This window comes from Nicotiana tabacum, chromosome 13 (assembly GCF_000715075.1).
Source record: "Nicotiana tabacum cultivar K326 chromosome 13, ASM71507v2, whole genome shotgun sequence".
Classification (NCBI taxonomy): Eukaryota; Viridiplantae; Streptophyta; class Magnoliopsida; order Solanales; family Solanaceae; genus Nicotiana; species Nicotiana tabacum.
This window is the reverse complement of record NC_134092.1, coordinates 3,203,206-3,217,183: the sequence shown is the minus strand read 5'-3', so window position 1 is coordinate 3,217,183 and position 13,978 is coordinate 3,203,206. Positions and strand designations below refer to the sequence as shown.

General features: G+C 36.7%; 2 protein-coding genes across 2 annotated transcripts; both read right to left on the bottom strand.

Annotated features, from left to right (window-relative positions):
• Nucleotides 1-7,855: 7,855 nt before the first annotated feature.
• On the bottom strand, nucleotides 7,856-8,782 carry LOC142168437 (uncharacterized). The gene has a single exon (XM_075229112.1). The coding sequence runs from the start codon at nucleotides 8,780-8,782 to the stop codon at nucleotides 7,856-7,858; it is 927 nt and encodes a 308-aa protein (XP_075085213.1).
• A 1,231-nt stretch (nucleotides 8,783-10,013) lies between these two features.
• Nucleotides 10,014-10,595, bottom strand: LOC142168436 (uncharacterized). The gene has a single exon (XM_075229111.1). It carries the CDS (start codon nucleotides 10,593-10,595, stop codon nucleotides 10,014-10,016), a length of 582 nt encoding a protein of 193 aa, XP_075085212.1.
• Between the last annotated feature and the right edge of the window lie 3,383 nt (nucleotides 10,596-13,978).

Genomic DNA, 13,978 nt, shown 5'->3' with positions numbered 1-13,978 from the left:
TCCACTCTACTCAAATCTTAATTAAACTGACCAAACGGACCGAACGACCTATGCCCCATTAGCACACCAACACCCAAGGGAGTAAAGAGTAACTCACTCTCCTAAGCAACCGAGCAAATTCCTACTCCATGTACACTATATCCTTCGCGAATAACCACTCAATTATTCCATGATTCCCATATACCCATAGAATGTAGTACAACCCGTATCCATAAATTCCCTTACTCGAGTCATCCTGAATCTCAACCCCTGCCGATTCACCAGAATACCTCGAACTGAAACCAATACAACACATAATCGTGCAATCAACTTGTCGTTAGCAGACTCCCCCACTTGACTCACAGCCATGGAATAAAACATCAGACTACTTATAATAACCATACCCCATTACTACCATAATACCACAGTGAGATTCCATTAAATCCTTCATCCGCTCATGCAACACAAACCATCTAGTACCTCAAATCATCTACAAATCTTGTGTTCATCCTCGTGATGGTTAAGCCAACTTCCACAGGCGATCCAAACTCAAATTGCAACATATATCATTCACTGGTAAAAGAGAACTCTCTACAAAACATCTTAGGGATCACACAACCTCTAGGACACCTCGCAGGGGATAACCCACATGCTTTGCCTCAAACTGACATCTCTCTACACCCTTCCACAGTCACGACTACTACGCAATCACTTGATCTTCTCGATTCTGAACTCATCAACAAGACATGAGAATCTACTTCACTCCATAACTAAATAACTTGAGAGATCCCTCAACACACCCATAACTCGAGAACATACGCCAAATTAAGACAGAAATCAAACTCCCTATAGTCCTTGCTACATCTTAAGTAAACTCTTCTCGTCACATTCGAACAATCTGAACACATCTTGCAGTTTCATCATACTCACCACATAGTCATATAATAACAAATTCCACTAATAAGGACACCAACATACCCAAAAGTATGTGCTCACACAATCAAAATCTTCGTGCTCAAACTACCGTCAAAACCCGGCCTCAAGTCCTCCAGACTGGCCCATCATCATGTCATCAGCACGCCAAAACCACATCTCACACCTCAACCATAGAATCACAAGCCACCGACGCACAACCGATATCGAGCGCTCACATGCGCATACGAATGCGTGGAAGGAATTAAAAGAGTTATGCTTCAATATAAATCAATGTTGCACGATAAGGAAAGAAAGATAGAAATTATATCCTAAATGTCTTATAGCCTCTCGAAGATAGGTATGGACGTCATCATACCGATCCGCAAGACTCTACTAGACACTTGCTCATGACTTGTAGAATTTATGAACTTAGAGCTCTGATACCACCTTGTCACAACCTAAAATCCACTAGTCGTGATAGCACTTAACCCAACCTGCTAAGTAAGCCAACTAATAACTATCCAATTTCAATAATATTTAACAGGAAAATTAATAAAAAGAAATTATCTAAATTTTATGCATTACCCAAGGACTTGTAGTACAAATCATGAACTTCTAAGAATAGAGTTTACAAAGCCAAAATGAAATAAATACATAGTCTGTTTGAAAAGTACATAAACAGAGTTTTATAGATCTAAATCTACCACGAACAAGAGGCAGCTACAACCGGGATGCAGGTACATCTTCAATCTAGCTCCCATCGAACACTGCAACATCAGCAACCAACATCTGCACGCAAGGTGAAGAAGTGCAGTATGAGTACAACCGACCACATGTACTCAATAAGTAACAAACTTAACCTTAGGGTGAAAGTAGTGACGAACTAACACAAGGTCGGGTATAATACCAATATTCCACAATAATTCATAACAACATAATACATGTAATAAGAGATGTATCTCAGAAGTAAAATGCGCAACTCGTTCACAGTTCCAGAAAATAGTCATGTTTTTCAAGTATCTTAGTGAAAACCCAAATCTTTTACCAAAAATGCCAAAAATACAAGTTTGAAAACTATAATTTTTCCAAATATCCTTTCCACAATAAATAAGATGTTTCATTTTCTTTCCAGATAGCAAGTGTGAAATACCTTTCTATGCTCACATATCAATGTGTGTAAAAAGTCATGAATGACGTGATACCGTATAACATGAGTAAAAATGCATCTCTATGCATTTATGTCATGTGTGCATGCCAATGCGATGTATCTCAGAGATGAATCATGTACTCACACTCTCACGGTACTCAATCTCATTGTCTCGCATCCTCTCTCACTATGCTCAATGCTCAGCACACTCAATCACTCAGCGTTGTACAATACCCCCTACTGCGTGCAACCCGATCTATATATATATATATATAGTCGACTGCGCTCACTAGGGGTGTGCAGACTCCGGAGGGGCTCCTTCAGCCCAAGTGCTATATCGTTGCGGCGTGCATCCTGATCCCATAATATATAAATAGTCATAAGGCTCATTGCGGCGTGCAACTCGATCTCTCTCTCTCTCTCTCTCTCTCTCTCTCTCTCTCTCTATACAGTCATAAGGCTCGTTGCGTCGTGCAACCCAATCCATATACATACAACCCGCAGGCTCGTTGCGGCGTGCAACCCGATTCATATACATATAGCCCCCAGGCTCGTTGCAGCGTGCAACCCAATCCGTATAAAATAAAAATTAATATAATATGCTACGGCGTGCAGTCCGATCCCAAAATGTCACTCTCACTAAGTCTCTCGACCTCACTCAATCATCAATCTCTCTAGTCTTACTCACGGGCACATAATGTCATAAAAATAGACCGACACCAATGATATGATGTATCAATAAATAATATCTGAGACTGAGATATGGTATGAATGCATGGATATGACTGAGTATGAAATATCAATGAAATCAGTGAGATGACAGTAAGAAACGACCACTATGGGTCCAAACAGTATCGGCATAATGCCTAAACATGATATCTAGCATGCTTGGCATCTTAACTACTTTATCACATGGTGAAAACATGGATATCAACAAAGTAGGACCACTATACAGTGCCATGGGAACAACATATTCTCAATTCACATGGTGCACGCCCGTCACCTAGCATGTGCGTCACCTCAACACTAATCACATAACACGTATTTCGGGGTTTCATACTCTCAGCTCCAAGATTAGAAGAGTTACTTACCCCGAACAAGCCAATACCAATGCCGAGCAAGCCAAACGATGCTCCAAAGATGCCATCCCGCGCGTTCCGACCTCTGAACAACCCGAAGCTAACCAAAAACAACTCAAGTATATCAAACAATGCTAAAAGAACCAATTCCAATCGAAAAAGATCAAATCTTGAATCAATAGCCAAAAATATCGGCCGAAAGCCCAACTCGGGCCCGCATTTCAGAACCCGGCAAAATTTATAAAATCCAATAACTCATTCAATTACGAGTCCAACCACACTAGTTTCACTCAAATCCGACCTCAATTCGATGTTCAAAACTCAAAAATGCTTATTATGAAACTTTAGGCCAAAACCTCCAATTGCCTCTATAAAATTCACAATCCAATTACCACAAATGAAGGTAGATTCATGAAATATAACCAAAACCGAATAGAGAACACTTAACCCAATTTATATGGTAAAAATTACCTCAAGAATAGCCTCAATCCGAGCTTCATAGCTCCCAAATGAAGAAAGAACCAAAACCCTCGATAATATAGCTTCTGCCCAGCGATTCCGCATTTGCGGATAATTCGTCGCATCTGCGACCACCGCTTCTGCGAAAAAAACTGACCTAGTAAATCCCTTGCACCTGCGGTCTTTAAACCGCTTCTGCGACCGCGCTTCTGTGCACTTGAACCGCATCTGCGGTTACGCAGGTGCGTCCAAGCACCCGCGCCTGCGATCTTCACGCCCAGCTCCTCTTCATGCTTCTGCGACACCTCTGTCGCTTCTACGACCATCGCACCTGCGCAAAACCAGACGCAGGTGTGATCATACTAGAACCAACAACTTTCAGCAAAAATCCAAAATGCACTGAAATGATCTAAACCTCGTCTGAAACTCACCCGAGCCACTCGGGACCCCATCCGAATATATCAACAAGTCCAATAACATAAAACGGACCTAGTCGAGACCTCAAATCACACATAACAACATCAAAATGATGAATCACACCTCAACTCAAAATCAATAAACTTTGAAACTTCAAACTTCCACAACCGATGCCGAAACCTATCAAATCACGTCCGATTGACCTCAAATTTTGCACACAAGTCACATTCCACATTACGGACCTGCTCCAACTTTCGGAATCGAAATCCAACCCCGATATCAAAATGTCCACTCCCGGTCAAACTTTCCAAATATCTATTTTTTGTCATTTCAAGCCAAATTCCATTACGGACCTCCAAATCACGTTACGGACACGCTCCTAAGTCCAAAATCACCCTACGGACCTACCAGAATCATCAATATTCCAATTTGAGGTCAAATGCTAAAAAGTCAAACTTGGTCAACTCTTTCAAATTTAAAGCTCCCTAGTTGAGAATTATTCTTTTAAATCAGTCCCGAATAACCTGAAAATCAAAACCGACGATTCACACAAGTCAAAATACATCATACGGAGCTACTCACACCCGTAAAATATCGAGCGAAGTGTAAATGCTTAAAATAATCGGTCGAGTCATTAAAGGGACTAGACCTTACCTCAAAATACAACACAAGAATGGAAAACCAATCCATTCTTCAAAAGAATGGAGTAGGTAGATTATATCAGATCCTACTCATCTCTACCACTTTTTAACTTACAAAGAAATTGGCCTTATCATATCTAGTCCTAATGCTTGGAAGTTGACACTTATCTAGTTGAAAAGGACCCTAGCATGTTTAGGAATATCCTGAAAAGTGTAGTAGAAGGAGTCTTTCCCGGAAGTAGCTGCTAACTTTGCCAAGAAGTCTGCAACTTGATTAGCTTCCCTGAAATAGTGAGTTGTGGTTATGTTGGAAAGATTCATGTTCTGTGCAATGTCTTCAATCACTCATTTAAGCTTGTAGTTGTTGGTGTGTTTCTCTTGAATCATTTTAGTAACTATTCGCGAGTCTAGTTCCAAAGCCATATTTGTATAGCCTTTATGAATACTCCATTGGACTACAAATCTAGTTGTTAATGCCTCACTCAAGTTGTTACTACTACATTTAGCTGCGATAGAAAATGCCATGATAAGATCGCCATTATCATTCCTGACAACTCTTCCTAGACCAGCCTTACCATTCTCTGAAAAATAGCTTTCATCTGTGTTTAGCTTGACCCAGTCAAGTTCAGGTTTTTTTCATAATACTTGAGTATATATAGGGATAGGTATCATTTTGTGGACTACTTCACAGATGTGTAGCCAAGAGTCATTCTAGTTGCATGTAGGGAAACTAAGATTCATCGTAGCCTGAATAGTCCATTCTATTTGCTGTTTCATTTTGTACAACTTGAATTCTTTTGATCTCCATACTTGCAAGCACAACAAGCTTTCCAGATTCCCCAACATATTATTATAAGAGTAATATGCAAAAGAGTTTTATGCACAATATTACTGGTATTTTCACTCCACCAACTATGCAGAACCCCTCTAATATGCACATTTCTGTGTCTTATTCCCAGGGGGCCTCCGTAGTACTTCAAAATATACTCTGTTGTTTGGCTTTCCACAAAGACATGCTGAATAGATTCGCATTGAGGCATGTTACATTAATTACATTTGAAAACCATATGGCTCCCAAATCTAATAATAACATCATCAAATGGGAGTTTTCCAAGAATAAGTCTCCAAGAAAAAAAAAGAGATTTTAAAAGGAAGATTAGAATGCCAAACCTTGATATTGAAACCGTTTTTCTGAGAAGAGGCTCTTAGGTAATTCCAAGTTGTTTAGTTGGAAAATACACAGTCATCATTGGGAGTCCAAATTGCGTAATCATAAATAAACTGATTGTCAATCTTCACTATGCTAATATGCTGCACTAAGTCGGCACTTAACACTTGGTTTAGTTTGGTGTAATTTCAGGTTCCATTTGACATGTACTCCCTAACCTTGGTCTTTCCAGATTTATTCCCTAATTGAGAAAGATTGGCCAAAGCCCATTTACCTGTCCAATTATCCCACCAGAAGCTTCAATCTCCATTATGGATTCTTCAAACCATATTAACTTCAATCTTATTCCTGATATGAAGCATGTGTATCCATATATGAGATATGTTAGATGTACTATCTTCCCAAAGGGTGACATCTACTACAATACTTGGCTTTAAGGAAACGTGACCATAGTGAGGGAATAGTCCTAAACCTAAACCACATTTTCATGACCAAGGCGTCGCTGATTTCTATCCTACTTCTAATCCCAATGGCACGTTCTTCCTTGGGGTAACAACACTTTTCCAAGTCCTCAAGTGAAAGTTTTTTTTGTCCCCAGAAGAGTCCCAAAACAAATTCGCAAAATATTTTCAATTAAAGTAAGGGTCCCTTTAGGAGGGTTCATAGCAAACAGATGAGCATGGATTATAGAACATGTTTGATAAGAATCATTTTTCCTCCTACATAAAGCATTTTACCTTGTCATCCACTTAATCTTTTAACAACCTTGTCAACCATACTATCAAAGTATTCAATCTTTTTTCTTCCTATATAGATAGTACATCCCAAGTAGATAAAAGGGAAATTCTTATCCATAAAACCAGTGACACTTCTCATTCTATTGATCCTAGATGGTGACGCCTTTGGATCAGTAATGAAAAAACTCTTAACATTATTCACCTTTTGGCCAGAAGCTTTTTCATATATATTAATTTATTTCATGACTAATCTCGCTGACTTGTTATTACCACCGATAAATATCATGATGTCATCAGCATAGGCCAAGTGGTTAATTTGGGGGCCTCTTGAATTCATAGTAAAATGGGTGAAGTCCTAACACTGATATAAAGACTTTAACATTCTGGATAGAACCTCCGCTCCCAATATTAAGAGAGAAGGAGAGAGGGTCTTCTTGTTTCAAACCATGAGAGGAGGAGAAAAAACCTTTTCTAGAGCCATTGACAATAAGAGAGTACCACACTCCTGAAACAAATTTCATAATCAAATCAATCAACTCATAAGAGAAGCCAATTTTTTCTAAAACATCAGCGATAAACTTCCAAGACATCCAATCATAAGCTTTTGACATGTCTAATTTGATGATCATATTGCCTCCCTTGTTCTCCTTTGTCACTCCTTGAACTATCTCCCAGGCTAGCATGACATTTTCAGTTATCAGCTTGCCTGTAACAAAACCACTCTAGTTGTCTGAGATTAGTCTAGGAAGTAAAGGATTTAATCTACTAGATAAAATCTTAGTAATGATCTTACTAGAAAAATTGGACAAACTGATTGGCCTCATTTCAGAGAAGGTGGAGGGGGAATCAACTTTGGGAATTAACACTAAGCAAGTATGAGAGTAATACTTGGTCAAGTTGGACCCTTTGAAGTATGCCATAACAAATTCAAACATTTCTTCTTTGATTGTGTTCCAATAATTTTGTTAGAATTTGCCATTAAAACTATCTGGACCAGCAATGCTATCTGGACTCATATTAAAAATGACATCTTTGACCTCTTCAATGCTTGGATAAGTAGTAATATATTTGTTGTCATATTTGGTAATACAATTAGGGATACACTCCATAATACTACTATTGATTTGGGGCTATTGAAGATTAAATAAATATTTAAAATGCCTGACTGCAGCTTTGCCAACTTTGTTATCTCCTTGAATCCATGATCCTCTGTGATTCTTTATTCTATGTAAATGTAGTTTCCTTCTTTTATTTTTGATAATAGCATGAAAATATTTACTATCACCCTCCTCAAACCACTTAACGTGAGATTTCTATTTTAATGATACTTCCTGAGATCCCAACCATCTAGTATATTCACTGTGAGCTCTATTCAACTCTTCTCTTCCTTGCTCTGTATTATGAATGATACCTAACTCTTCGAGAGCCTGCATTTTGGCTTCCCAGCAATTGACCTGATCATTAATGCTCCCAACAACTTCCTTGGACCATTGGCTAAGTCTCCTGCTAAGCAATTTTAGTTTAGCTTGCAGTCTCCACATAGGATCGCCTAGAATTTGTGTTTGCCAAACCTCTATTACAATGTCTTGAAAGCCAGGTTGATCAATCCGGAAATTCAAAAACCTGAAGTATTTTATAAAATCTTGTTGATCATTGTGAGTTGTGACAAAAAGAGCCCTATGATTTGATTCAATTCTTGCAAGATGTTTGGCAGAGTTGTATTGGAAGTTTTTCTCCCAATCATTGTTCACAAAAATCTTATCAAGTCTCTTCCAAATTCTCTTTTTAGGTCTTCTGTTATTACACCATGTAAAGGTAGATCCAACATAACCAATATTGACCATCCCACAATTATTTAAGCAGTTGATAAAGTCCAAACTCTTGTATGCCTTGTGATGTTTCCTACCCAATTTATCACTGGAGTCCCAAATTACATTCAAGTCTCCTTCAATGTACCAAGGACAATCTACTCTCATATTCATTTTTTCAATGCTATCCCATAGATCTTGCCTTTCAACTGTGGTGCATCTTGCATATACATATGTGATCCAAAACCTGTGATCCCATGCTCCATCATCAATCTTGATGGTCATTTGTTGTTCATCACTAGCATGGATAGTAGTAGTGTAGTTAAATGACCAAAAGAACCAAATTTTACCATTTATGTTAGATAAACAGTTTTGAAATCCTAAAAATTTCTTGTAGCCTTCAATCTTTCCCATATTTACAAAGGACTCCATGATTGCTACGAAGTCACACTTGTATATATTAGTCAAGTTTTTCAACCTGAGAATTGCTTTTTTAGATCTCACACCCCTTATATTCCAAAAGATTGCTTTGATCATGGAATAATGGGGGATAATCATTGTTTTGATATCCTTCTCCGGAGTGACGGAGCTGCTCTACCTCTTATTTTCCTTCATTCTCTTATGTGCTCACTTCTTCCTCTTTTCACCGGAGATACCCTTTGTTTGTCCATCACTTCTTTCATTTGGAAAGAGTCCGGTTCTTCAATGTGTTTTTCTTGATGTTCTGGGGATCTTGGCGAGAGATTTTCAGTTAACTGCTCTGCAGCTTCATCATTTGTATCTAGTTACTGTTCATTGACTTTCAGAGTCAGATTTGGCAATTCAAAAAATAGTTATATACGAGGGTGGTTTTTGATATCAGTATCTAAACTTTCTGAAACTTGTTCTACATTGTCATCTTCCTTCGCCTCTTCACTTTCATTGCCTCTTCACTTTCATTCTTCTCTAGATATTCAATATCCTCACTTCTGTTGCTTTCACAAGAATCCTGACCCCAACTATTTGTAATTGACATATTACTTCCATTTTCATTTTCTACCTGCTTTCCTTTATTTCCATTCTTTTCATCCTCATAAGATTGAGATGAACTGGCCATTTTCTGATTATTGTTTGTTTGCATTTGAGGTCTCACATGTTGACTATTACTGCTAGACTCTTCCTTATCAACTTGAGTATTTTGTTTCTTAATCTCATCATGGGAGGAGAGAATAGTTGTGATCTTTTTTCTCTTCCTTTGGACTTCCTGTGATAGTATGTGCTTAAATTTCACAATACTTCTCTTCTTTGGAAGTTTTCTGCTCTTATTATTCTTTTTCTTCTTTTTTCCAAGTCTAGCCATCATAGTTTTATTTCCTTCAGTATTCTTCTCCTTTTCCTTGTCATATGTAGTATCTTTTGTATCATTAGTGGGTTGCATAGTGTATGTACTCTTCATCTTGCCCTTGTTTTTTCTATTGTCATTTTTCTTGCCATGTATATCACTGTGTACCTGTATCTTCTCACTGATTATCTCATCCTTGCTAGCTTGATTACCTTTTTGAATTGTTACTCCCTTTTTCTCCTTGTTGTCATCCTGATTTAAAAATGTTTTGGTGTCCAGTACTTTTTCTTCTTGAGGTACATTCTGCATTTTAAGTTCATTATTCTTTACCTTAGCATCCCTTTATCTTTCTAGCAATCTGCAACTTATCATTAAATGTCCCAACTTTCTACAATATTTGCAATATTTGGGGATATCCTTATATTCCAGTTTTTGCACAAAGCCTTTGAGAGGTGAATCTTCATAAAGTTGTTCAACATACACTGATTTAGGAAGAGGTTTAAGCAAGTCAACCTCCACTCTTACTTTAGCCATACCAGGTCTTGTCCTGTTCTTTGTTGCAACATCCAGGGCAAGAGGAGTTCCGACATCTTGAAGAATTTGTCTCACATAGTACCAGCTGTGCATATGAAATGGTAATTTCAGTAGGAGAACCCACACTAGGGCAATTGGAATATCTTCATCAAGTTTGAAGTCGGGAGACCACTTCTGTAACCACATTTGGAGCTCTTCAATTAATATGACTCTTCTGAACCACACATTATTGAAGTCCTCTTCAGTAGTAAAATCCACGAACACATTATAGTTGTCATAAGCCCCAATTTTTAGAGTAATCAGTTCCTTCCAAGCTGACCTAATTCTATCAATTTGGGGTACACTTTTAAGAAATCGACCAACTATTGTTAGTCTACATTCAGCAGCCATAATTCCATAATAATCTGAGGCTTTAAAGATTACAGAAGGCATACCATTATGAGTAGTTCGAATAGTTTTTACTGCTTCTTGTTGCTATCTAATTTGAGTCGCCATTGAAACCTGATTTTCGTTAACATAGGAGGCATAACTGCTTTTCGTGTTAATCTCTACCGTAGGTTGGATCGCCCCAGCCAAGAGAAAGTTAATGTTTGGTGGACGCGCCGGTTGGCTACACCTGGCGAGCCGCGACTCCATCAGTGGGAACGTGAGGTGTACGTGATTTCTTTCTCAGAGCCGTGGGAGCATTATTTCATAGAGAGAAATTTTTCGTCCTCATTCATAAACGACTAGAAGTACTTGAGTGTATTTTTTTTATATATATATATATATATATATATATATATATATATATATATATATATATATATATATATATATATGACCAATGTGATACACCATTATATATGACCAAAATTTTCGGTACACGCGGATCCAAGACTTAAATTTTTGAGTTCAACCTTTACACAATTTTAAGTATTGAATCTATTATATATTTAAAGTTTATGAGTTTATATTTATTATTTATTATAATTTTAATAAAATCTTACATATAAATTTATATTTCACGTTAAAAGTATTGAACTTAGATCAACTCGATACCAAAATGCTGGATCCGTCCCTGTTTCCACGTGGTTCTAATTGGTACATACATTCTTTCCCCATCAACGCAACCAAAAGAGCTTGGTACTTGTTAAGAGGAAATTAAAAGAGCATGCATTTAAAGAAGGAAAGACTATAAAAAGAACAAAGGGTTACCGTGTAGACAATGGAGATGAGCACACCAAGACTGCTTGGCTTTAACAAGACACGAATTTCTGCCGCTTGTCAACTCCTTGTCGTGCAATCACTCTATTAGGTTGCTCCCACCTCGCTAGAATTAGAGGCTAGGTCAGGATCAGGATTTAAAGTTTGTCGAAATTTTAGTCTTTTTAAGTTATTAAATTCTAAATTAATAATTTATATATATAAATAAATTTTCTAAGACAAATACAGAGTTTGAACCAAAATTACTAAATTCGACCGAACTTATATCTTCAAGTCTAGCTCACGACCATAACCATATATATATGCATGTATTTATACATTGCGTACTATTCATAAATAAGTCACAAGAAGGGAATTTAGAGGATTATTAGATACACGATTCTTATAAGTAAAATGGAAAGATTTGTATTTTTGTTTTTACATTTGTCTTTTGAAAACATAAGGTGAACTCATTACAACACGTCTCACATTAATTCTAAAGTTTATACACATTTACTTTGAGAGTAACATATGTCTTTCACGAAAATATTTATTAAAAAAAAACAAGTGTATATATATTTTAGTTTTATCAAACCGGTAAATAAGTACGACTTAATATAAACATGCGACTATTTCTTCAATTGTCGACTAACTTTAATTGTTTTTATACTTGTGGAGTTGTGGTGTCTTAGGCAGTTTGCATGTGTCTTGATTAATTTTACAGAGTTTCTGATACCTTCCACCAATAAAAAGAAATTATTTAGTGATTTTGCCCGTTCGAGAGATGATTTTCATTTGAATATATAGGCCTTGAGCTACTGCTTAATTATTCCAATGTCATGGTACTGTTTCAAAGTACAAATAATTGTTTTGATGTTGTCTTTATAAACATAGAGAACTGGCTTCCACCATTTTCCAGGATATCAAAAGCATGACAAATTTATAAAACAGTATTTAATTGATCCTTCTGTTAGCATGCAAGTCGAGGCAGCTGGGAACATATATAAGTAAAATAGGTAAACATGTTGGTACCTAGTCAATCTTAAAAGGTATCTCACTTTTTGACGTTACCCTTTAAAATAATCTTTTGGTATGATTTTCAAGGTATAAGTGGTGGAACAAAGCTAGACACTAACCATGTAAAATCAGTAAAACCATAGTTTAGCTTCAGACAAGGACAAGGCCAATGAGCTACCTCGTTACCTACGAGAGTTGTGTCGAAGTAACAAGTGATTTTTCATCTTAATCGATTTCGAGTTCTGAGTATGAGTCATTTTTACGGGGAATGTATGATTTTTCAGTGAAAATCAAACTATAATTCGCCCCAACACAAATATCGAACATCAGGTGAAAAAACAATATACCTCTCGATGGAAACAAAAATGGACAAGCTCTTGCTTCTTGTTTCTCTAACATTTTGAGCGATCTGTCGTTCAAGTACATAATTTCAATAATATTCAAAAACATTCTTTAAATTCAAAGAGAAAAACTCTTCTTTGGACTCTTTTACTTTCTTCTTTTCATGTTTCTTTTCTTGATATATATATTTAGCAGAACTCTGATTTTGCTTCTCTTTGAAAATCTTCATGTCTTTGGGACTATTTGTTTTACCTTCTTACTCCTAAATTCTTCAAACAACTTTGAACCAATAATTTGCATCATTTTGGTAGTACTCCTCAAACTACAGAATTTCTTTGCAAATGTCAATCACCATATCCTCTCTTCTTATGATTTTCCTTCTATTCTTTCATGCATGTAATGCTCGGTCACTTGGTGTCCTCAGCAAGGTTTGTCCTATTTCTATTAATTTTCAAGTTATTTATATAAACTCATTTTTATTTTAGACTTTAAGTTATATGCACTGATAATATAAAAACTATATTACATAATCATGCTATTTATAAGGTACTAATTATAAATAAATCTCTATGATAAATATATAATTAGTAACCTAGCAAAATGATAACTATATATCCTGATATTACAGGTAAAATTACACTTTTAACGTAAAAACTTTTACACTATCTGTGTACATATAACTTAAATTCCTATATACATATTGATAAAGTTGAAAACTTAAATTAATATTGTCGGGTTTTTTTTTTTTTGCAGAATGAGAAGAATTCAAGTCAAGTTAGTGTTTCCATTACATCGGATGTAGAAGTAAAACTCTCAACGGAGCGAAATAAGCTTATGAAAAGGGAGGATACAAAGCCAGAGTTTAATTTGGACTACTTACCAGCAAGAACACACCCTCCTGTTCACAACTGAGCTCGGTCCATGTCGCTCCATTTAAACTCATCTTAATCGCTCTAAAATAGATTAGTGTTTTAGGAAATTATAGGCCTTATAAATTGTGGCTCTTTTTACATTTTGATAAAAAGGACAGTTCGGTGCACAAAATATTCCGCATTCACGCAGAGTTCGGGAAAGGGCCGCATCCCAAGAGGTATAATGTAGACAGTCTACCCTAATATAAGCATTAGTGGCTGCTTCTGCGACTCGAATCTGTGACCTACATTTTGATGACTCCACTAAAATTTTGTATTATTCTCATATGAGAGCACTGTTTCATTGAAGGTTATGTT

Excerpts from the sequence above, each read along its gene's own strand:
- LOC142168437 (XM_075229112.1), bottom strand. The coding sequence starts at position 8,782 with ATGGAGTCCTTTGTAAATATGGGAAAGATTGAAGGCTACAAGAAATTT.
- LOC142168436 (XM_075229111.1), bottom strand. The coding sequence starts at position 10,595 with ATGGCTGCTGAATGTAGACTAACAATAGTTGGTCGATTTCTTAAAAGT.